This window comes from Schistocerca gregaria, chromosome 2 (assembly GCF_023897955.1).
Source record: "Schistocerca gregaria isolate iqSchGreg1 chromosome 2, iqSchGreg1.2, whole genome shotgun sequence".
Lineage (NCBI taxonomy): Eukaryota > Metazoa > Arthropoda > Insecta > Orthoptera > Acrididae > Schistocerca > Schistocerca gregaria.
In genome coordinates, this window is record NC_064921.1 from 95,698,559 (window position 1) to 95,723,390 (window position 24,832).

Here is a 24,832-nt window from a genome sequence, read left to right on the forward strand (position 1 = left end):
CCCCCATTGAGCATATTTGGGACTGGATGAAGCGTCGTCTCACGCAATCTGCACGTCCAGCACGAACGCTGGTCCAACTGAGGCGCCAGGTGGAAATGGCATGGCAAGCCGTTCCACAGGACTACATCCAGCATCTGTACGATCGTCTCCATGGGAGAATAGTAGCCTGCATTGCTGCGAAAGGTGGATATACACTGTACTAGTGCCGACATTGTGCATGCTCTGTTGCCTGTGTCTATGTGTCTGTGGTTCTGTCAGTGTGATCATGTGATGTATCTGACCCCAGGAATGTGTCAATAAAGTTTCCCCTTCCTGGGACAGTGAATTCACGGTGTTCTTATTTCAATATCCAGGAGTGGATAATGGTAAGACAGAGATTCAGGAACCAGGATCTAAATTGCAGGACATTTCCAGCAGCAGATATGGACTCTGACCACAATCTATTGGTTATGAATTGTAGATTAAAACTGAAAAAATTGCATAAAGGTAGGAATTTAAGGATATGGGATCTGGATAAACTGACTAAAACAGAGGTTGTACAGAGTTTCAAGGACAGCATAAGGGAACAATTGACAGGAATGGGGGAAAGAAATATCGTAGAAGACGAATGGGTAGCTCTGAGGGATGAAGTAGTGAAGAGAGCAGACGATCAAGCGGGCAAAAAGACGAGGGATAGTCGAAATCCTTGGGTAGCAGAAGAAATATTGAATTTAATTGATGAAAGGAGAAAACATAAAAATGCAGTAAATGAAGCAGGGAAAAAGGAATACAAACGTCCCAAAAGTGAGATCGACAGGAAGTGCAAAGTGTCTAAGCAGGCATGGCTAGAGAACAAATGTAAGGATGTAGAGGCTTATCTCACTAAGGGTAAGATAGAAACGGCCTACAGGAAATATAAAGAGAACTTTGGAGAAAAGAGAGCCACTTGTATGAATATCAAGAGCTCAGATGGAAACCTAGTTCTAAGCAAAGAAGGGAAAGCAGAAAGGGGGAAGGAGTATATAGAAGGTCTATACAAGAGCGATGTACTTGAGGACAATATTATGGAAATGGAAGAGGATGTAGATGAAGATGAAATGGGAGATATGATACAGCGTGAAGAGTTTGACAGAGCACTGAAAGACCTGTGTCGAAACAAGGCCCCGGGAGTAGACAACATTCCATTAGAACTACTGACGGCCTTGAGAGAGCCAGTCCTGACAGAACTCTACCATCTTGTGAGCAAGATGTACGAGACGGGCGAAATACCCTCAGACTACAAGAAGAATATAATAATTCCAATCTCAAAGAAAGCAGGTGTTGACAGATGTGAAAATTAACGAACTGTCAGTTTAATAAGCCACAGCTGCAAAATACTAACGCGTATTCTTTACAGACGAATGAAAATATTGGTAGAAGCCGACCTCGGGGAAGATCAGTTTGGATTCCGTAGAAATATTGGAACACGTGAGGCAATATTGACCCTACGACTTATCTTAGAAGAAAGATTAAGGAAAGACAAACCTACATTTCTAGCATTTGTAGACTTAGAGAAAGCTTTTGACAATGTTGACTGGAACACTCTCTTTCAAATTCTATAGGTTGCAGGAGTAAAATACAGGGAGCGAAAGGTTTTTTACCTTTTGTACAGAAACCAGATGGCAGTTATAAGAGTCGAGGGACATGAAAGGGAAGTCGTGGTTGGGGAGCGAGTCAGACAGGGTTGTAGCCTCTCCCCGATGTTATTAAATCTGTATATTGAGCAAGCAGTAAAGGAAACAAAGGAAAAATTTGGGGTAGGTATTAAAATCCAGGGAGAAGAAATAAAAACTTTGAGGTTCACTGATGACATTGTAATTCGGTCAGAGACAGCGAAGGACTTGGAAGAGCAGTTGAACGGAATGGACAGTGTCTTGAAAGGAGGATATACGATGAACATCGGCAAAAGTAAAACGAGGATAATGGAATGTAGTCGAATTAAGTCGGATGATGCTGAGGGAATTAGATTGGGAAATGCGACACTTAAAGTAGTAAAGGAGTTTTGCTATTTAGGGAGCAAAATAACTGATGATGGTCGAAGTAGAGAGGATATAAAATGTGGACTGGTAATGTCAAGGAAAGCGTTTCTGAAGAAGAAAAATTTGTTAACATCGAGTATAGATTTAAGTGTCAGGAAGTCGTTTCTGAAAGTATTTGTATGGAGTGTAGCCATATATGGAAGTGAAACATGGACAGTAAATAGTTTGGACAAGAAGAGAATAGAAGCTTTCTAAATGTGGTGCTACAGAAGAATGTTGAAGATTAGGTGGGTAGACCACGTGACTAATGAGGAGGAATTGAATAGGATTGGGGAGAAGAGAAGTTTGTGGCCCAACTTGACTGGAAGAAGGGATCGGTTGGTAGGACATGTCCTGAGGCATCAAGGGATCTCAAATTCAGCATCAGAGGGCAGCGTGGAGGGTAAAAATCGTAGAGGGAGACCAAGAGATGAATATACTAAGCTGATTCAGAGGGATGTAGGTTGCAGTAGGTACTGGGAGATGAAGGAGCTTGCACAGGATAAATTAACATGGAGAGCTGCATCAAACCAGTCTCAGGACTGAAGACCACAACACCAACTGGATCGGAACAGTAAACTGCTCATGGAATGAAAGTTTTCACGACCGCATGACATAGCTGCTGGTAAACTTTTCGGGATGTGAGGTCATGGTCCAAGGAAGTCTTCTGTTCCTGACGTTTGTTCAGGACTGCGCTGGACATCCTCAGAGGCGCCCCTCCGCTGACAGTCCTCATATCCCAGAAGATTTACCAGCAGCTGGACTGCTGGAACAGTAAAGTGTAATAAATAAATTTTGAAAAGTCACGAATATAAAACTTATTTTCTCTTCACAAGGCTACTTTAGCGAAATAATGATCTCATTTTCCTAGTACCATAAACTGACGAAATATTTTATAACAAATTCACCAGTATGAATGACTAACACTCACGCCATTCTCGAACATTCCTCACGCGACCAATTACTTCAGTGTAAAGTATAAAAAATTTACAGAAACCACAATTTCACATTCACCCCTTTATTCGCTCTCATAACTAAGCACAATGTAGCATTAATTAATAAACAATTAGAAAATTAAACAGGCAGAACTGCAAATGAAAATGACCATATCTTGACTACAGCTCAAGCAGTGTCCGTCAGCTAGTGTCCTCTATCAGATCGCATAAAACTACACACTCTCGAGCAATCTGATGCTACCTGTCCTGGCATGGCTCATACTGCACGCCTATTCACAGATCTCCCATCTCAGCTGCCACGATGTAGAGGTACTGCGCTTCAGCACATCACGGCCCGGAAGTGGACCAGCAATATTTTACTGAAAAACGGCACCACCGTGTGGCTACTTGAGGGATAACATATGAGGACGCAGAATATGCCTCGTCCGGCCACCCTTTTTCCGTGATTTCCCTAAATCGCTTTAGGCAAATGCCAGGGTGGTCATTTGAAATGGCAAGGTCGACTTCCTTCTCCATCCTTCGCTAATTCGATGGTACCGATGACCGCACTGTTTGGTTCCCTTCTTCGAATCAACCAACCAGTCCAGAATGCCTGTGACGTCCTCCAGTTCTGTCCAAGCAGATTTCCCTCAGTCACTTCCTACTGTCACCTGAAGTCATTGATCTGAATTTGAATTTTATCTATTGAGCGGTTGCTTTACATTTTATAACAAGTCGTTCATTTTACAGCTTTTCATAGAGATTACAAAATATGTCCCATATTACATCAGCATTTATTGTTTCAGCAATTATGATGGAAGTAATAACAAATTAAAAGTACAATAGAAATTGGAAGAAAAGCTGTGATGATAGATGATGGGAAAGATTTGGATAGAAAGAGAGAAATGTTATGCTATCTGAGCTAGCCTCTAAACTACTTCGAATTTTGCAGTCCCAGATCGCAACAGTTTAAGTTTAATATTTCTGAACACTGGTTAGAAAAATATTGTAAGTACTATGTACATTTTAGAAAGCGCAGTGGTGTGAGTTCAAAGTGTATTACTTCTTGTGGTTATTTAACTAATGTCTGCAGTAGTGCTGGACGGATGTGACACCATTAATCCAGCACTGCTGTCCACAAATCCGTAAGAAGGTGATGGAGATCTCCTATGACGAGCACGTTTAAAGGCATCGCTGATATAATAACGTTCATATCTGCGGGGTTTGGTGACCAGAAGAAGTATTTAAACTCAGAAGAGTGTTCCTGGAGCCACTCTGTAGCAATTCTGGACGTGTGAGATGTCCCATTGGCCTGCTGGAATTTCCGGAGTCCGTACGAATTCACAATAGGCAAGAATGGATGTAGGTGATCAGACAGGATGCTTACGTACGTGTCACATATCAGAGTCGTATGTAGACGTTTGAGGGGTTTCATATCACTCCAAGCGCAGGATTAGCCGAGCGGTCTGCGGCGCTGCAGTCGTCGACTGTGCGGCTGGTTCCGGTGGAGGTTCGAGTCCTCCCTCGGGCATGGGTGTGTGTGTTTGTCCCTGGGATAATTTAGGTTAAGTAGTGTGTTAGCTTAGGGACTGATAACCTTAGCAGTTAAGTCCCATAACATTTCACACCATATCACTCCAAATGCACAAGCCCCAACCCATTACAGGCCTGCACCAGCCTGAATAGTCCCCTGCTGATTGGCAGCGTCCATGCATTCATGAGGTTGTCTCCATACATATACAAGTCCATCCGCTCGATACAATTTGAAACGAGACTTGTCCGACCAGGCAATATGTTTCCAGTCATTAACAGTCCAATGTCGGTGTCGACGGGCGCAGGTGAGGGGTGAGGCTTCGTGACGAGCAGTCATCAGTGGTACACGACTGGGTTTTCTGTTCCGAAAGCCTATATCGTTGTTGTTTCATTGAATGGTTCGCATGCTGACACTTTTTGATGGCGCAGCATTGAAATCTGCAGCAATTTGTGGAAGGGTTGCTCTTCTGGCACGTTCAACGATTACCTTCAGTCGTCATTGTTCCCGTTCTCGCAGGGTGTTTTTCCGGGCGCCTCGATGTCGGAGGTTTGATGTTTTACAGGATTCCTGATATTCACGGTACACACTTGAAACGGTCGTACGGGTATAATCCCCACTTCATCACTACATCGGAGATGCAGTGTCCCATCGCTCGTGCGCCAACTGCAACACCACGTTCAAAGTTACTTAAATCTTGATGACCTGCCATTGTGGCAACAGTGACCGGTCTAACAACGGCTCCAGGCATTGTTCTCTTACATAGGCGTAGCGGACTGCAGCACAGTTTTCTGCCTGTTTACGTATCTCTGTTTATTATAATACAGTTTAATTATTCTAGATTTGTGTAAGGTTATCTGCAGTACATTTTGGTGTAAGGGTTCAGTGTTTAATTGAGTGTGTTTCGGTTCTGCTGTCTGTGTCAGTGTACGAACTGGAACTGCTGTCTTGCGTGCTCTGTGTGTGTGTTGCATTGTTCTGTTACATGTTCGTGTCTGCTCGTATTCGCCATGTCCTTGAGACATCATCAGCGATTTTATCTATTATCTCCCATTCGTCTTTGTCTCTTATTGCCCATACCATTGTCACTGACATACTACTTTTGTGTCTGGTGTGCAGCTCTGTATCGGTGACAGGGAGAAAGTATGTGTTCTTGGGACATATGTTCCTCACATGTACAAATAGCTCTCTAGCTGCGACCTTTTGCGGTGTAAGTGAACAGGGTAAGGACCAGAAGTCATACTCGATGACACCAGGAGTAACTCTACTGTGTCTCAATAAAGCATTTGGAGAATGGGACGTCTTCCCTGGTCATCGCCATACTCGCTCATGCGGTCAACTATGATAGTGCAGAACCGCTTATTCACCGCTGAAAGTTTAGATATTTTACTCCGCTGTTATAACGATCCGCATTAAAAAGTAGAATTTTACTGCGTGACTATAATATAATTATTTAATTATCTTAATGAGAACAATTTTCATTTACTATGTAGCTCTGAAGTTAATGTATCTCTGGCCTCAGTTCGCCCCCTTAGCTGAGCTGCCAGGCTGCATGTATCGATTCGGATGCGATTGCTGGCAGTACGAGAGATTTTCCCCTGATAGGAAGACCGTGACGGGGTGTACTGCCTCGTGAAGCCAATTAGCGGCTGCGTCAATCGAACCAGCGGCTGTAAAGGTAGAACAGCTGACAGAGAACGAGATGTCAGTGTGCTGACCTTTTCTTTTCCACTGTTATTTTTCTACATTTAAAGGTCGAGCAAACTCTTTGAGATCCGTCCCAATGCAGAGCTTAACTCTTATCAGATTTCACACATAGTGGTTATAATTAAACTGCAGTTATTCAGTCATCCAGTGTGGGCTGTTATTATCATAGGGCAGTGAAACTTGGTAGATATTGTAATGAGTCAATCCGGAACCGATTTACGCTGGAAAAAATTAGTTTCATTTATGGCTACCAGCTGTAAATCTACCGCTGTGAATGTAACAAAAATCTACAAAAATGTTTCCATATGTAATAGTTTTGGAACGGGACATGGGCGGAAAAGTTCAAACAAGTGAGAAACACATAACGTTGATTTTGTTGTTAACCGTTGCTTACACGAATTGTTCAATATCAGCACCAGTAACGTCAACGAAATGCTGAACAGGGCCAGATTTGCAGCTGCTGATGAAAATTAGAACTAATTTTTTTTTCCAGTGTTACCATACCTACCTAGTTTCGCTGCTATACGATAATTACAGCACACACTGGACCTCCGTGAGTAGCTGCTCTTTAATTATAACTACCAACTACTTAATCAATTACCTCAATTTCTCTATTACCTCTCCTTACTTTACTTCTTTCTATAATTTACTGACATTGAAAGAACGTATACAAAGAATGGTGTGCCAGTCTTCACTCTAGCGCATTGTCTCCGGATCGTACTTAAATGCCCGTATTTCGTCCGCAGTAATAGCATTGTCTAAAAAGTCTGCCTCAACCGGAACATATTCTAAAATTACGTTCGATAGTCAAACCTTTTGCGTCAAAGTCGGGGCTCATCTTTCCCATAACGAGGTCGACTCTCAAGGCAGTCAGCACAGTGGCTGTGAAATCACCCTAATACTAATTCGGCGATAAGAGTTCAACAAATTACGACACATGACCCTCGAAGATCTGTTGTCCTAACCTAAAACCGTCAATGGGAAACAAGGGTGTCGTCATGGGCGTCCCAGAGAAGTACAACACTACCGCTCGAGTTCTCTGTATGTGTAAATCGTATGTTGGATAGTATATCCTTCCACAGTCAATCAGTGGCGACACTGTCCCTCACGCTGCTGCGCAATCGACAAACAATTACCGACTTCTGTCGTCCAGCAATTCGTACTTACGAATATAGGCCAATTTATTGTGCAGCATTCTCATTTACTAAGGAAACTAACTTTGGATCCGGTTCCATTGTGTAACAAGATGTTAAGTGACGTCAGCTTTCCTCTTAGGCTGTAACATCGTTGGTGATCCAATAAATAGCATATCCGTTACTGTCGAGATTCAGAGACGAAGCGTTTGCTTCCCTTCTAATGCCGCCCATGTTCTCCCCAAAATGATGAGCGATCCCATTTTCGTTTCTCGTAAGAAACAAAAATTTAACCACACGACACTAGTGGTGATGGACCTGGCTTCTCAAAATCATGCTGTAATCGTGGACTTCATTGTTCCTTATCATTTGTGATTCATTATTTACAAGAAATTCTTTAAGGGTGAAAGGCCAAAAAAGCTTACCATTTATTTCTATGTTCGCCGGCTGAACGCTGACGAAGTGCTCATTAAAACTATATTTACAAATACTAAAACTTTTTCCGCCCCCAAAACTTCGCCGCCCTTTGCAGTTGCACGTGCCTAAATACGTACCTGAGCGTGAGTTTGGGTTACCACTGAATAAGCGTCCTCTGTCCATTTTAGAGCCCTTTGTCCCCCCCCCCCTCCCTTACCCTCCTCCACCACCCCCCTATGTGGACAACATTTCACCTAATATAGAATGCTTCCTAACGAAACTGTATATTAATTCCCTCGCCCTCTATAAATACCTGTGTTTTTGTCGTCTCGCTAAATGACGACCTGGGTTTTCGGAAGAATACCATGTGAATTCAGCAAAGCTTACATTGGTCAGATCACTAGCACGATACAGCTTTCAAGTTGACAAGGCGTGGGAATTGGAGATCTATTTTATATCTTTGGAAAGACATAATTTTACTCATAATGACACGTCTAACGATAGTTAACTTTATTATTTGACCTCTGAAGTTTAACCTCCACGAGCCCAAAAGTTCATTCAGTATTTTCGTCGTGCATGCGACTACGCGCCCAAGATAGCGTCATATTCGACAACAGAGAGCGCTAAACTCGGCAGGGGGCATTCATACAGCATCATCCCAAGCCCATACGACCCCGAGCCAGTCTTAACTATTACTTCATTTATGTGCACTAGCAGATCCGTAACAAAACTCACCTCAAGATGGCTGAATTGATGTCTGTTAAAATAACGTGGGAAGATGTCTATGTCGTCCATTGCTAGATCGGCATCTCATGTAATCTACGCGTATTACAAAAATGGATGTGCATGTGTGTATGTCGATCCCCCCTCCTCCCCGTCCTCTAGTTGCTCCTCTATTCTCCAACGCCCGCTCACTGCCGCACCTTCACCGTTGTGTCCCCCCTACCCTCCACCTCTACACACTTCATCCCCTCTCCGATGGTGGCTTCTGTGAACTCCCGCTCCCAGACGATGCCTTCTCTCCCTCCATTTATCCCTCCTATCAACTCAGATCCCTTCCCCCGCTCCTCCCCTCCTCTGTCCTTTTCCAGGAAAATTTGTGCTCTATAGTGCAGTGTTTTCCGTGAGTGTTCAGTGTTGTGCGACCCCCTTTTTAAGTGTTACGAACAGAAACCAGGCTCTCGCCATGTTTTTTTTAATTGTGCCTGTGTAATTACTATGTGTTTTAATCAGCATAGTCCACCGTTTTTTTTATATTTTATTCGCAACTCTTCACAATGTTCGTCTTATGCAGTCAACATTTTATCACCTGTTATTGTTGTTATATTTCCTCATTATGTTTTTAACTTTATTTTAACTTTATCTGTGGGCTGCAGAACGGCGTGTTACATTGCTGTCAGAAGCCCCCTCCCCTCCTTTGGGGCAAATCGAAGTACAATAAAGGAAAAAAATACACGTATCTGACATTTACCCGTCCTACAAGTTATAGGTCCACCCCACCCAGTCCACCTTATAAGGGCGTTGTCTCCCTTCCCCTTCCCACATTTCCTTAATCCCTCCCTTCCTCTTCTGCCCTACTTTCCCCACCCCTGTTTTCTCAACAGCTATCACTAATTCCCACCTCTACTCCAGCTCCTCTACTGTCCCAACAGCCACTCCTAGTGCATCACTGCAAATGCACCAGTCTCCATCCTTATACCACCACATTACTACCATCTCCACTGGCCAACTTTTTCCCCATCAACAACTGGCTTCCTATTCCATGAATCGAGTAGCGTGGCGCAGAGGTTAGTACACTGGACTCCCAGTCGGATGGATGACAATACAATCCTGTGTCTGGCCATCATGATTTATGTTTTCGATGATTTTTCTAAATCGCCTCAGGCAAATGCCAGAATGATTCCTTTGACAGGGCCTGGCCGACTTCTTTCCCTATCCTTCCGTCGCCTGACGAGACCCATGACCTCCATGTCTGCTTTCTCCCCCCCCCCCCCTCCCTCCAATTAATCCAGTCCAATCTAATCCTATCCCATGGAAGGTCCTTCCACTTTCTAGTGACAGAAAAGTGCTTCTTTCCCGTATGAGTGTTTCGGCAATATGTTTTTAATGCTTTAAATTTGCACTGGCTGTATTTCACTTTATATTAAAAATGGAGAAATTCCTCCAGCTTTATTTAAGGTGTCGATTTTATTTTGACATCTAGTTTCAACGTTGTAACAACGTAATCTTCAGGACCATACACCTGCTGACGTCAACTGCGTGTGGCTGATACTAGAAGTCAGTGGTGAGATTCGGACGTGCTCCTTGTGGAAGGTGGTTAGCAACTAGTTACCAAAATAAAATCGACACCTTAAATACAGATGGAGGAATTTCTTCATTTTTAATATACATTTATACCAGCTGACGTCCGACTGTCCTCCATTTCAACTACGGATGTACGAAGTATTTCATTTTACGTTTTGTTACTACTGTTTTTAACTATCACGGTCTAAAGCCATCCATCGTATACCTCAAAATTTCCTTTCTATTTTTCTCCTTTAAAAAGACTTCAGTCTATATATCTCCGCAGTCTATTTCGTGTTTTTTCATCTACTTTTACTTTTTTATTGTACGTAGGCCGAAGAGGAGGTCGCCCGTACTGATGACAGCCCACGTGTTCCCCTCGTCCATATGGGATGTGGAGGGAATGGGACAGCAATAAAGAAAAAAAATGTGTATGTTCCACATCTCCTCCTATATCACTGGACCGATTTCAACCAAACTTGATACACATGTGCCTTACAGCCAGGCAACAATCACTGAGCAGACCAAAACCCGTACCCTTCATATTTTAGGAGATGTGATGTCATAAACATTAGATGTGTGAAATCTGCTGCATCATGTATGATGTTTCAATTTACTCCTTCTTTGCTACTAACTGTACTCGCAACGTTATTCGCAGGCAGTACCTGTATATGCTGTTGAATGTACTTACATAAATACATGGCTTTACTCCACATAGTTCAAGACATACGACGTCATAAACACTGACACACGTGAAAAAATCCCACATCATGCCTGAAGTTTCAGCACATTTATTCCTTACTACTATGACAACCTTACAGTCGAGATAACTTAAGGAAATCCCTGCAACCTGGCAGCGCTTTTGACGGCTTCCAACTGCAAAGTGCAAACGGCTATCCGTGAAAACAACAGACAACTTACGATGAGGTAACAGAAATCATGGGTTACCTTCTTAGTGTCGCAAGCTCTCTTTCCATGCGCACCGCAGCAACCTAAAGTGGCATGGACTCAAAAAGTGGTCCCCTGCAGAAATATTGAGCCATGCTGCCTCTATAGCTGTCCATAATTGTGAAAGAGTTGCTGCCAAACCATTCGCTCAAACTGCCCAGAATGTTCTTCGAACCAACTGCGAACTATTGTGACATGTTGACATGACTCATTGTCATTCATAAAAAATTCCGTAGTAGTTTGGGAACATGAAGTCATGGATTGTTGTAAAATGTCTCTCAAGTAGCCGAACATAACAATTTCCAGTCAATGATAGGCTTCAGTTGCACCAAAGGAACCAGTCCATTCCATGTGAAGACAGTCCACGTCATTATCGAGCCACAACCAGATTGTACAATGCCTTCTTGACAACTTGGGTCCATCCGTTCGTGGGGTCAGCACCATCCACCATCAGCTCTTAACAAGTGAAGTCCGGACTGATCTGATCATGCCACAGTTTGTAGTTATCGAGTGTCCAACCAGTACGGTCACGAGCCCAGGAGTGGCGTTGCAGACAATGTCGTGATGTTAGCAAAAGCACTCGCGTCGATCTTCTGCTACCATAGCACATTAACGCCAAATTTCTCCGCACTGTCCCAAAGCATACGTTTGTCATACGTTCCACAACTATTTCGGAGGTTATTTCGGGCAGTGTTGTTTCTCTTATAGCACTGACAACTCTGTGCTAACGCCGCTGCTCTCAGTCGTTACGTGGAGGCCATGGGACACTGTGATGTCTATAATGAGAGGCAATGCCTGAAATTGGTATTCTCGGCACACTCTTGACACTGTGTATCCCGGAAAACTTAATTCCCTAACGATTTCCCAAATGGAATATCCCATCCATATAGCTCCAACTACCATTCCTCATTCAAAGTCAGCAAATTCTCGTCATGTGTACATACTCACGTCAGAAACCTTTCAACATGAATCGCCAGAGAACAGGTGACAGTTGGTTCAAATGGTTCTGAGCACTGTGGGACTTAACATCTGTGCTCATCAGTCCCCTAGAACTTAGACCTACTTAAACCAAACTAACCTAAGGACGTCACACACATCCATGCCCGAGGCAGGATTCGAACCTGCGACCGTAGCGGTCACGCGGTTCCAGACTGAAGCGCCTAGAACCGCACGGCCAAACCGGCCGGCTTTTGTGTACGCGATACTGGCGGCATCTGTGTAAGTCGGTATCCCTATCCCGCGAGTTTTTTCTCCACAGTGTATAGCTATGAAGAGGCGTTGTCATGGAGGCGTTTTCGAAATAGCGTTGTAGACATGCTGCGCTCAGCGTACAGAAACTGTTTCGTAGTTTCTCAGGTCTCAGGTGTTTTGTCGAACGCATGGAAATGAAATTTTTTCGATACTATGGGTTAATGGGGGTACGTCTTTAATTATGACAGCTAGTTATATCTGATCGGTGCTGCCATCTGGTACTCGGTTGTACAAATAATCCTACAGATCGCGGAAAACGTTACCTGCAAATAGTCGACGCAAGAAACAAGAATGTGTTTTTTATTTGTTTCTTCTAATATTTAATCTCTATATTATAACAGGTAAGCCATTTTCTGTTACGTTAAAATGCCAGTTTTTGTAGTTATTCCTATCTAACGAAACGTACTATTATACCAGGACTGTTCGGAAACTGAGGTCCGATCGGTCGCGAAATAGAAACCACGGTAAAAATTAAAATCTTTTATTCGCAACAGTTAGCTACACCTTCCAGCTACCTCGCCGCTCCGACTTGGACGTCATAGCGTTGTACTAACTTTCCAGTATCCTCAACCCAGAAAGCATCCGCCTGTGCTTTTCGAAGGGCCGGTGTGCCAGCCAGCCTGGATGTGGTTCTTAGGCGGTTTTCCACATCCCCCTAGGTGAATACCGGGCTGGTCCCCATGTTCCGCCTCAATTACACGACTCGCAGACATTTGCAACACATTCGCTCTATTCTATGGCTTAGATTAGACAAAGACAGCTGGGGTTCACTACTTCCCTCCCAGGGGTGGTACGGGGTGGCGGCAGGAACGGCATCCGGCCACCCCTTAAAGTTACCATGCCACATCCGATTAACCATGGGCGACCCTGAGTAACTGAGGGACAAGGCTCAGACAAAGAAAGAATAAAAGAAAGAAAGGGCATTCCTTGAGCCGTGCAGAGTGGTCGCGCGGTTAGAGGCGTCAAGTCTCTGACTAGGCGGACCCTCCAACTGGAAGTTCGATCCCTCCCTTGGGCATGGGTGTGTGTGTTGTTCTTAGTGTAAATTAGTTTAAGTCAGATTAAGTTTTGTGTAAGTCTAGGGACCGATGACGTCAGCAGTTTGGTCCCTTAGAAATTCACACACGTTTGAACATTTGAGCATCCCTTGCGCCAGTTTACCCCTCTTACTGCGTCATTTTATCCGGTATGTCGGCTAAAATGACGTAGTGCAATGACGTCAAAATTATTCATTTTTTTGTAAAACGCGTAGCTATATATTTATGGTTTTAAGATATACTGCAGTAAACAGATGCGGCTGATGCTATACACAAATTGGAGCCTCCAGGTAGTACAGAGTAAAAGTTGTGGTCTAAGTGCCTTAGGCCAAATTCCCATGCTTTCCCCTACACTGGAAACACAGTTCTCTCTTTGTTTTCGGTCCTAATATAATATAGACAAAATAAATACCTGAGCTATGCCGGATTTGTCATCTAGTATGTAGGTAAAATGTGTGGAGTTTCGGCACGTGGCAAGCCCTCATGGCTCGGTTTCGACAGGACGAAGGAGATCAGCTTCACGCTGCCCACGCTGCGGCACGCGGCGTCGTTGGACGAGCTGGGCGGCGATGGTGACGCAGACATGGACGACCGGTTCGAGGACGGCGCCAGCGACCCGCTGGTGCCAGCCAGCGGTGCCCACACGCAGCGGTCCAACTCGTTCAGTGAGTCTCTTCGGCCATTTCTCAGTTATTCTCCCATCTTCAGGGGTTGCGTTTCATTTAAGTTGACGACCATTCAGAGTCATGGAATTTCTATTTAGTTGCAATGTTTACGCACGTTGGGGCACTTGGTGTAATTTCTGGATTTTCTTTATGAAAGTTTAAGTACTCTGAAAACATCAGTCTGCAAATTATGTACCCGTATGGGCTTCAGAGCGTGAAGTATGGGCGCAAACGTAATACGTCTAACTACACAAAACGGTGTATTCTATTTATGTGCAATATGTGCTACTTTTGGTTTATTTGCCACAGGTTTCGGTGGTGCAGTTCACTATCTTCAGGCCAATACACAGAGTACACACGTATTAATAATAGATGTGCTTATTTTTTGAAATAATAAAATATTAACTATACCACAATGAATCAATTTTGATTATATATGTGTGTGGGGGGGGGGGGGGGGACAGTTCATTTGTGAGCTCCGGTCGGCCGTGAAATGAAAACCACTTAGACGTTTACAACATCCTCGGCATGGAAGGTGGCCGCCTGTGCTTTGGTTTCCGCCAATTTTCTACCCTGGTCTACAGCTCGTTGTCTGTGTCAACATGTTGTCTTCATAGCCAGCGGTTCTTACAAGCAGACACGATACTCAGGGAAAGCCAACTATGGGCTGTGTTGTGGGCGATCATTTCCGATTGAAAACACTGCAGGAGCACCTTCATTGCTGCTGCAGAGTGTGCTCGAGAATTTTGATGAAGAAGAAAACACATGACAATTATGTTATGTGGGGTGCATGAGAACAGCCGAAATTTCTCGCTAGGCCCTCATTCTTGGCGGGAGACACTACTGCTCTAGGCACCTTTACATGCTCACTGTGCGCTCAGAACTCAAAAGAGCGACGTGATGCGATCGTCAGGCATACTAGACACACACTGCCCAACACATCTATGCAAAACTTCATCGTATTTTCATTCTGGTTTCTGTTTGACGCCCAGTCGGAATAGCCCTCGTAATTTGTGTAGGTATACATAGCTATCCATATGCAGTAGGAAAATTATTTGCTGTGCGATTGGTTACAAATGGCTACCTATGATGGAAATAAATAAAATTTAGTACGTGCAGTTGGACGCATTGTCACTATTCCACATAAGCATAACGGCTGTTGTCCTAGTACCCATCAGAAGATGCATGTATGGACACTCATTGAGCTTGTCATGCAAATGTTTGTATTACTTCTGATAGATGTCTAGTTAAAGTTTCTTGTAGTCGACTTTCATAGTAGTCGTATATTCAAAATCTGGGGGTTAATGCAAAGGGATCTTACCCCTGACCAGAGTTACACAAACAGGTAGCTAAAGCACATACAATTATACTACATTTTGTCTTACACTGGAGTCCAAATAAAATAATTTATACTGTAGAAATAGTTTTGTATCAAATGTTTTGAGAGATTTTTAAAAAATAATTTTATTGTTTATCTCTCCAGAGTTGAAAGGAACCTTTGCAGGGGTTTTTGTCCTATACAGGATGAATCTGATTTGAATTTCATGGTACTGTGTCTGGACTCGTAGAAGAAGTCCAGTTTCCTTATATAATGGTTGCGTCGCAACACAATGCCTTTATTATCAAAAACGTTTCTGAATTTCGTCCAGCACAGATGTTTATATTCAAATGTGATTGAAAATGTTAGTATCTCCAAATGCTTGATTATATTTATCTAGTTATGTTTTCTATCATTCTTATTGCTCTATCTACTTATCGAATATTTTTTAACATTTGTGTTGGAGGTGCCTCCCCACAAAACTATGCCATAACGTAGAATCAATTGGTGTACAGTGTGTCATTTTCACAATAGTAGTGTGTTTTATGTAGCTGCATTTGAGCAGGAGATGTAGGTGTGAAATTATGCAGGGTGGTGGAAAACAAGCTGAAACGCTTGTTAGGGTGTCGTAGGGGAGGTGGTGTTGATAAATATGTGTAAAGAAAACGTTTGACACAGGGTGCCCTTTCTAAGTTAATTAGCATCTAAATTAGTCAATCAGGCCGTCTTTTGATGGTGGGGGCACTTGAATATGCTTATGCAACCTTCAGACTGACTAATTTCAATCGTAAGTAACTCGGAAACGGTGCAACGTATCAAATTTTTTCTTTATAGTTATTTCTGAACACAGCCTACCCTCCAACACATTTACAAGCTTTTCAGGCAGTTTATGACTACCCTGAGTATGCCGATTTACATTTAGTTGATTGTTATCCCAAGGAATTTAAAGTATGTGAACTTTACTGCAACACATCCATATATGCCAATGTTCATATCTTCGTTGTGTTCGTCTTTTAGTCTGAAATTTACGAAGCGTGGTTTAGCGATCTTATTACGTAAATTCATTTCAGAAAATCTTTGAATAGAATAATTTACTTCGCAGCTGCTTTTATTTTCAGGTTTTTGGTGTCATCATGTTTGAATAGTTGAGTGTATCAATCGCATAAGTAACTATTGACAATTGACAGTGATTTGTAGTAATTGAAGAAAAATCGGTCATTGCCATTATGGCGAGGTTGAATTAGTGTTATCGTACGAGGTGCACCCAGATAGTAAGTTTTTTTTGTATTCCATTCGATTCAGCTCTACAATGGCAAATCGGCGCACGCGCGGTAGTTGCTTTGAGTTTTCTGTGTTTTGTTTACGTTATACACTGCATGTTTACTACGGTGAAGCGAACTAACCTAAGGACATCACACACATCCATGCGCGAGTCAGGATTCGAACCTGCAACCCTGGCGGTCTCGCTGTTCCAGACCGTAGCGACTAGAACCACTCAGCCACAGCGGCCGGCTCTTGTGGGAAGTACTTCGGAAAGTAATTACTGAGTGTAGTTATGTGATCGATAAACACTGAGTAGCTCTTCACTCTACTGAAAGTCATTGTATGCTAAAACCGCTTGAACAGTAGAGAACGTACACTTGTATAGTCGTATCTTTACCATCCAACTTCTTTTCTACACCCTCACGTACAACGCTGCCGCTGAAACAACATTTTCTTGCCTGCTGGCTCACTAGTTCCCTTACTCGGAACCAGATAAACCGAAATACTATTTTCATGAAATCGCCGCTAGCCGTCTGCTGTGAGGTCACGAAGCCCCTGGGAGTTGAGACGCACAGTTTCCAAACCGCTATTCTATGAGAAAGGCATGTAAAATCTAGTGGCGCGCCTCGTGGGGCCATGTGGAAAGGTTTAATGTTTGTAATTTTTATCTGATAAATATTTTTCCTGTAACCACGCACTCTTTTGTATCTACTCTGACGTTAATGTCAAGGGCCAGCGACATGCACACACAGATGACGATAGTTTCGCATACGCAGTGTATAAAAGGGCAGTGCATTGGTGGAGCTGCCATTTGCAACACAGTGGAATAACGGCAGATATGAGTGTGGGACGTACGACGAACGTGTCCTTTAGCACCATGTGGCGAACCTGGCGTTAATTGTCTATGGCAGCAGACGACCGAAGCAAGTACCTTTGCTTAGAGTACGACATCGCATACAGCGCATCTCCTGGGATCGATAGCACATCGTTTGGACGCCAGACGACCGGAAAACCGAGGCCTGATTTCAGTTGGTGATGATGGTAGGGTTAGATTGTGGGCCGCATCCCTCGAAGCCATAGATTCAAGTCGTCAACAAGGCACTGTACAAGCTGGTGGTGGCTCCATAGTGGTGTTGGCTGTGTTTACGTGGTAAGGAACCGATCATTGACTGGAAAAAAAATTATGTTCAGCTACTTGAAGACAATTTACAGCCATTCATGGACTTCATGATTCCAAGCGACTATGGAATGCTCCATATCACTGTACCACGATTGTTCACGATTGGTTTGAAGAACATTCTGGGCAATAGGAGCGAGTCGTTTGGTCTCCCACAACGCGCGACATGAATCCCTTCGAACGTTTATCGGGCATAATCGAGAGGTCAGTTCGTGCACAAAATCTTCGACCTGAAGCATTTCTGCAGGGGACTTCTAACGACTTGTTAAGTCCTTACCATGTCGAGCTGCTACATTTCGTCGGGCAAAAGGCGGTCCGACACGGTATTAGGAGGTGTCCCATGACTTTTGTCATGCCTACTGTTACAAACGGAAGTTAGCCTACTGTATGGACGCTACTCGTAATTGTGTTCGGGAGAATATAGTAAATTACGCTACTTACATTCATAATCTTCGTAGGCTTCTCATTAGGAGTAAGGCCAAGCTGACTGCAAGCCCCTGAGGGACGCGAGGCAGCGACAGGCGGGGGTCAGGCTGCTTCTGCGGTGGAGGCGAGCGGTAACGATGCAGATAACGACGCGGCCCGGCCACGCCCCTCTGCGCCGCGCTTCGCGAGATCCTTACCTCTAAATGCCGTCGTTTCGCCCGCTGGGGGTGAAGAGCGGCAAGAGACGCTGTCCTCACTACACGCAGGTCGGTGACAAAAATCGCGATAGGGACTGGAAGGAGTGGTGCTCCAAGATGTCTCTTTCTGATTGGCTGTAGCCAGCCGACTTAATGGTAGAAGATACTCAGCGCACGTATTTCTCTGTCACACTGCAATAAACAGGATGAATTGCGGCATATAATATCGTTAAACATGCAGAAGACTGGAGTGACGCATGCAGTTACACGTATATACACAGGGTGAAAAGTACTGAAACCGACAAACTCTGGGAGGCTGTATGGGACATGAATACAAATATTTTTCCCTAATGTCAATTTTTCCTATGAGGATTATTTAAACCGTGGAGGCCGTATTACCCTCTTCAGTTGTTAGAGGCCTTATTACGATCTTCAGTTCAAAAATGGTTCAAATGGATCTGAGCACTATGCGACTTAACTTCTGAGGTCGCCTTGAACTTAGAACTACTTAAACCTAACTAACCTAAGGACATCACACAAATCCATGCCCGAGGCAGGATTTGAACCTGCGACGCGTAGCGGTCGCTCGGCTCCAGACTGTAGTGCCTATAACCGCTCGACCACTCCGGCCTGCGATCTTCAGTTGTTAGATGGCGTATTACGCTCTTCAGCCACGCAACCGCTACGGTCGCAAGTTCGAATCCTGCCTCGGGCATGGATGTATGTGATGTCCTTAGGTTAGTTAGGTTTAAGTAGTTCTAGTTCTAGGGGACTGATGACCTCAGAAATTAGGATCCATAGTGCTCAGAGCCATTTTGAACGCTCTTCAGTTGTAGGCAACTGCTGTCCATCAGTGTAATAGTGCATTGTCTCTGTTCACTAATGGAGCGATACAGCTGGAGTGAGTACACTGATATGGCTAGTAATTACTACGTAGCGCGCCATAACGGACGAGCTGCAAAGCAGGTTTATTAACAACAATATCCTAATCGTGATTAATAAAATTCTTTTCCGGGCTATTATGCCGTGGTCTGATGGATTTCGCATTGTAAACCAACGTTTCGTCCCCATCTGCGGAGGACATCTTCAAGGGGGTTCGTGGCTTCTGTTAACTTCCGAAACACACACTGTCTCACTACTGAGACATTAGTGAGACAGTGTGTGTTTCGGAAGTTAACAGAAGCCACGAACCCCCTTGAAGATGTCCTCCGCAGATGGGGACGAAAACGTTGGTTTACAATGCGAAATCCATCAGACCACGGCATAATAGCCCGGAAAAGAATTTTATTACTCATGACAGTTCTGGCCGTGAAAGTTTACATTTTACAATATCCTAATCGCCGTATCCCGCATCATACGACCTTCGCTGCTATGTGCCAACGTCCGCGTGAGACCTGGTCATTTAGCACATTACCTGGACAGGGACGCCGTCGCACGGTAAGAACGCTGCAATTTGAGGAAGCTGTCTCGCAGCATGTGGAGCGGGATCCTTCAATCAGCACTCGTGCAATTGCACGTAACATACGGACGAATCAGACGAATGTAAGAACAGTCCTTCGAGAGCAATTGTTACGTCCATTTCACTTACAGCGTGTCCACAACTTGCAACCAGTTGATTATCCACCGAGAGCACAGTTTTCGCAGTGGTACCTGGAACAGTGTGAAATGGATCCTACATTTCCATCCTCTGCGTTGTTTTCAGATGAAGCAACGTTCGGGCGTCATGGACTCTTCAACATACACAATTTGCATGTTTGGAGTGAGGATAACCCACATGCCACGGTTACTAGCGCTCATCAAGTGCGGTTCTTCGTTAATGTGTGGGGCGGTGTTATTGGGAATTGTTTAAGTGAGCCGTATCTGCTACCTAGGCCATTAAATGGCAGGCACTATTACAATTTTCTCGCCAGAGCATTGCCAGAATCGCTGGAAGACGTCCCGCTCCCTAAAAGACAACACATGTGGTTCCAACATGACGGGGCGCCGGCACATTTCAGTCGTCGTGTGCGTCGATTCCTGGACTGACGGTTCCCAGAAACGTGGATTCGCATAGGTGGTCCTGTACCATGGCCTGCTCGATCCACAGATATATCCCCTCGCGACTTTTTTGTGTGGGGAGAGATGCGCAACCTTGTTTACGCAACTCCTGTGGCATCAGAAGAGGATCTGGTTGCCCGGATAGTAGCAGCAGCAGGAAGAATTCAGGATATTCCTGGGGTTTTTGCCCGTGTCAGAGAGAACATGATCCGACGGCGTAACCTTTGTTTACGTGTCAATGGAGGTAGTTTCGAAAATCTACGGTAATTGAAACTGGGCTGTGTTAATGTGTTGTCTTTTGGTCATAAAAAATGTAGAAGTGTTTGTTGGTTTAATTAATTTGCCGCCAGAGAAGTCTACCTCTACCGGTTTAAATACTCCTCATAGGAAAAAAATGACATTGGGGAAAAATTTTCGTTTTGATGTCCCACCAGAGTTTGTCGTTTTAAATACTTTTCACCCTGTACACAGGATAAGTCACTAAAAACTTTGACCGTAGATATTTTGGAAATGCTAAGTGCTATTGATGTCAGGTTTTCACACAGTGAGTGGTAGTCGGGGGCTCGTACTGCTAGCCAATCAACGTATTGTAATAATACTGAGAAAGTGTATTTTTAGTGCAAAAATACACTTTTTTTTAAAATGGAGCTGTGACTTTTGAAATTAACAAACTATAAGTAGGGTAAATTAGTGTGTCAATGGTGTTGCTTGCAGGATTATAATGTGAGTCGTTTACCAGATATCGTGTTTTGAAAAGCTCCGAAACTGGCACTTGTTTGTGCCATTCAGCCTGCGTAGTTGCAAGTTACGATGTGAGCCGAAACCTCACTACGCATTTGTACCACTTAATCTGTGAATGATCAACAGAAATAGACTTTAAAAGTTTTATGACAACTATTATATTCTTTAGAGAGAGTGTTCATGCAGTAGACTGTAGATAAATTTTCAGAATTCGAATCATAAAAGAAGGTAATAATCCATCAGTACACAATCGGGACAAGCACGCAAATCGCGGAGCGCGACAAAGATCACCGTTCTAGCATTGCAGATAAATGAAGCTGATTGCTCGCGGTGCACGTAGAGTATTTGCATCTTAGTCACAGTCGGACGCTTTACGAGGATTCTGCTGCAGACATCTTGGCAAGAACTGCACGTAACAGTACATGGTTGGTTGCAAGATGATGAAAAGAAACACATGTATCGTGAATGTGGTGACACCTCCCGCACTTCAGCTGGTCACGAAGTAAAGCCTGACAACAACAACTGCAGCTAGATGCGATCGAGAAGATTTCTCTCATACTGTGTGCTTTTTCCGAGAACAAAGGGCCCCTGCAACCAACTTAGCTGGGGGGGGGGGGGGGGGGGCGTCAGGAAGACGCCGTAAAAATTCCAGAATTCGAATCGAAAACAGCTGCCAACACGAGTAACGTAGAAGTAATTATCCTCGGAGTAGTGAAGCAACTAAAATCACTTAATAAAAGCAAGTCTTCTGGTCCAGACTGTATACCAATTAGGTTCCTTTCGAAGTATGCTGATGCATTAGCTCCATATTTAACAATCATATACAACCGTTCGCTCGAAGAAAGATCCCTACCCAAAGACACACCAATATTCAAGAAAGGTAGTAGGAGTAATCCACTACATTACAGGCCCATATCGGTAACGTCGATATGAGACAGGATTTTAGAACATATATTGTGTTCGAACATTGTGAATTACCTCGAAGATAACGGTCTATTGAACGCCGTCAACATGGGTTTAGAAAACATCGTTCCTGTGAAACACAACTATCTCTTTATTCACATGAAGTGATGAGTGCTATTGACAAGGGATTTCAGATCCATTCCTTATTTCAGGATTTAAGGAAGGCTTTTGACTCGGTACCACGCAAGGGGATAGTAGCGAAATTGCGTGCTTATGGAATATCGTCTCACTTATGTGATTGGATCTGTGATTTCCTGTCAGAGAGATCACAGTTCGTAGTAATTGACGGAAAGTCGTCGAGTAAAACAGAAGTGATTTGTGGCGTTCCCCAAGGTAGTGTTGTAGGCCCTTTGCTGTTCCTTATCTGTTGTTGTTGTTGTGGTCTTCAGTCCTGAGACTGGTTTGATGCAGCTCTCCATGCTACTCTATCTTGTGCAAGCTTCTTCATCTCCCAGTACCTACTGCAACCTACATCCTTCTGAATCTGCTTAGTGTAGTCATCTCTTGGTCTCCCTCTACGATTTTTACCCTCCACGCGGCCCTCCAATACTAAATTGGTGATCCCTTGATGCCTCAAAACATGTCCTACCAACCGATCCCTTCTTCTAGTCAAGTTGTGCCACAAACTTCTCTTCTCCCCAATCCTATTCAATACCTCCACATTAGTTATGTGATCTACCCATCTAATCTTCAGCATTCTTCTGTAGCACCACGTTTCGAAAGCTTCTATTCTCTTTTTGTCCAAACTAGTAATCGTCCATGTTTCACTTCCATACATGCCTACACTCCATACAAATACTTTCAGAAATGACTTCCTGATACTTAAATCTACACGCGATGTTAACAAATTTCTCTTCTTCAGAAACGCTTTCCTTGCCATTGCCAGTCTACATTTTATACCCTCTCTACTTCGAACATCATCAGTTATTTGGCTCCCCAAATAGCAAAACTCCTTTACTACTTTCATTGTCTCATTTCCTAATCTAATTCCCCCAACATCACCCGACTTTATTCGACATTCCATTATCCTCGTTTTGCTTTTGTTTATGTTCATCTTATATCCTCCTTTCAAGACACTATCCATTCCGTTCAACTGCTCTTCCAAGTCCTTTGCTGTCTCTGACAGAAGTACGATGTCATCGGCGAACCTCGACATTTTTATTTCTTCTCCATGGATTTTAATACCTACTCCGAATTTTTCTTTTGTTTCCTTTACTGCTTGCTCAATATACAGATTGAATAACATAGGGGAGAGTCTACAACCCTGTCTCACTCCCTTCCCAACCACTGCTTCCCTTTCATGTCCCTCGACTCTTATAACAGCCATCTGGTTTCTGTACAAATTGTAAATAGCCTTTCGCTCTCTGTATTTTACCCCTGCTACCTTCAGAATTTGAAAGTGAGTATTCCAACCAACATTGTCAAAAGCTTTCTCTAAGTCTACAAATGCTAGAAACGTAGGTTTGCCCTTCCTTAATCTAGCTTCTAAGGTAAGTCGTAGGGACAGTACTGCCTCACGTGTTCCAACATTTCTACGGAATCCAAACTGATCTTCCCCGAGGTCGGCTTGTATTAGTTTTTCCATTCGTCTGTAAAGAATTCGCGTTAGTATTTTGCAGCTGTGACTTATTAAACTGATAGTTCTGTAATTTTCACATCTGTCAACACCTGTTTTCTTTGGGATTGGAATTATTATATTCTTCTTGAAGTCTGAGGGTATTTCGCCCGTCTCATACATCTTGCTCACCAGATGGTACAGTTTTGTCAGGACTGGCTCTCCCAAGGCCGTCAGTAGTTCCAATGGAATGTTGTCTACTCCGGGGGCCTTGTTTCGACTCATGTCTTTCAGTGGTCTGTCAAACTCTTCATGCAGTATCGTATCTCCCATTTCATCTTCATCTACATACTCTTCCATTTCCATAATATTGTCCTCAAGTACATCGCCCTTGTATAGATCCTCTATATACTCCTTCCACCTTTCTGCTTTCCCTTCTTTGCTTAGAACTGGGTTTCCATCTATATAAACGATTTTGGAGACAATCTGAGCAGCAATCTTCGGTTGTTTGCAGATGACGCTGTCGTTCATCGAATAAGAAAGTCATCAGAACACCAAAACAAACTGCAAAACGATCTCGAAAATATATCTGAATTGCGCGAAAAGTGGCAGTTGAACTTAAATAACGAAAAGTGTGAGGTCATCCACATGAGTGCTAAAAGGAGCTCGTTAAACTTCGGTTACACGACAAAGCAGTCTAATCTGAAAGCCGTCAATTCAAGTAAATACCTAGGTATTACAATAACGAACAACTTAAACAGGAAGGAACACATTGAAAATGTTTTGGGGAACGCAAACCAAAGACTGCGTTTTACTGGCAAGACACTTAGATAATGTAACAGACCTACTAAGGACACTGCCTACACTACGCTTGTCCGTCCTCTTTTAGAATACTGCCGCGCGATGTGGGATTATTACCACATAGGACTGACGGAATACATCGAAAAAGTTCAAAGAAAGGCAGTACGTTTTGTATTATCGCGAAATATGGGAGAGAGTGTCACAGAAACGATACAGGATTTGGGCTGGACATCATTAAAAGAGAAGCGTTTTTCGTTGCGACGGAATCATCTCACGACATTACGATCACCAAATTTCTCCTCCGAATGCGAAAATGTTTTGTTGACACCGACCTACATAGGGAGGAACGACCACCAAGATAAAATAAGGGAAATCAGAGTTCTTACGGAAAGATACAGGTGTTCATTCTTT

General features: G+C 43.6%; 1 protein-coding gene across 2 annotated transcripts in view; it reads left to right on the forward strand.

Annotated features, from left to right (window-relative positions):
- Window positions 1-24,832, forward strand: part of LOC126336418 (synaptotagmin-15-like) — a 680,000-nt gene that overhangs the window by 554,830 nt on the left and 100,338 nt on the right. For both annotated transcript variants that reach the window (XM_050000110.1, XM_050000111.1), the window contains exon 5: window positions 13,780-13,943. In XM_050000110.1, the coding sequence (XP_049856067.1) occupies window positions 13,780-13,943 (164 nt within the window). The remainder of the gene's footprint in view (window positions 1-13,779; window positions 13,944-24,832) is intronic.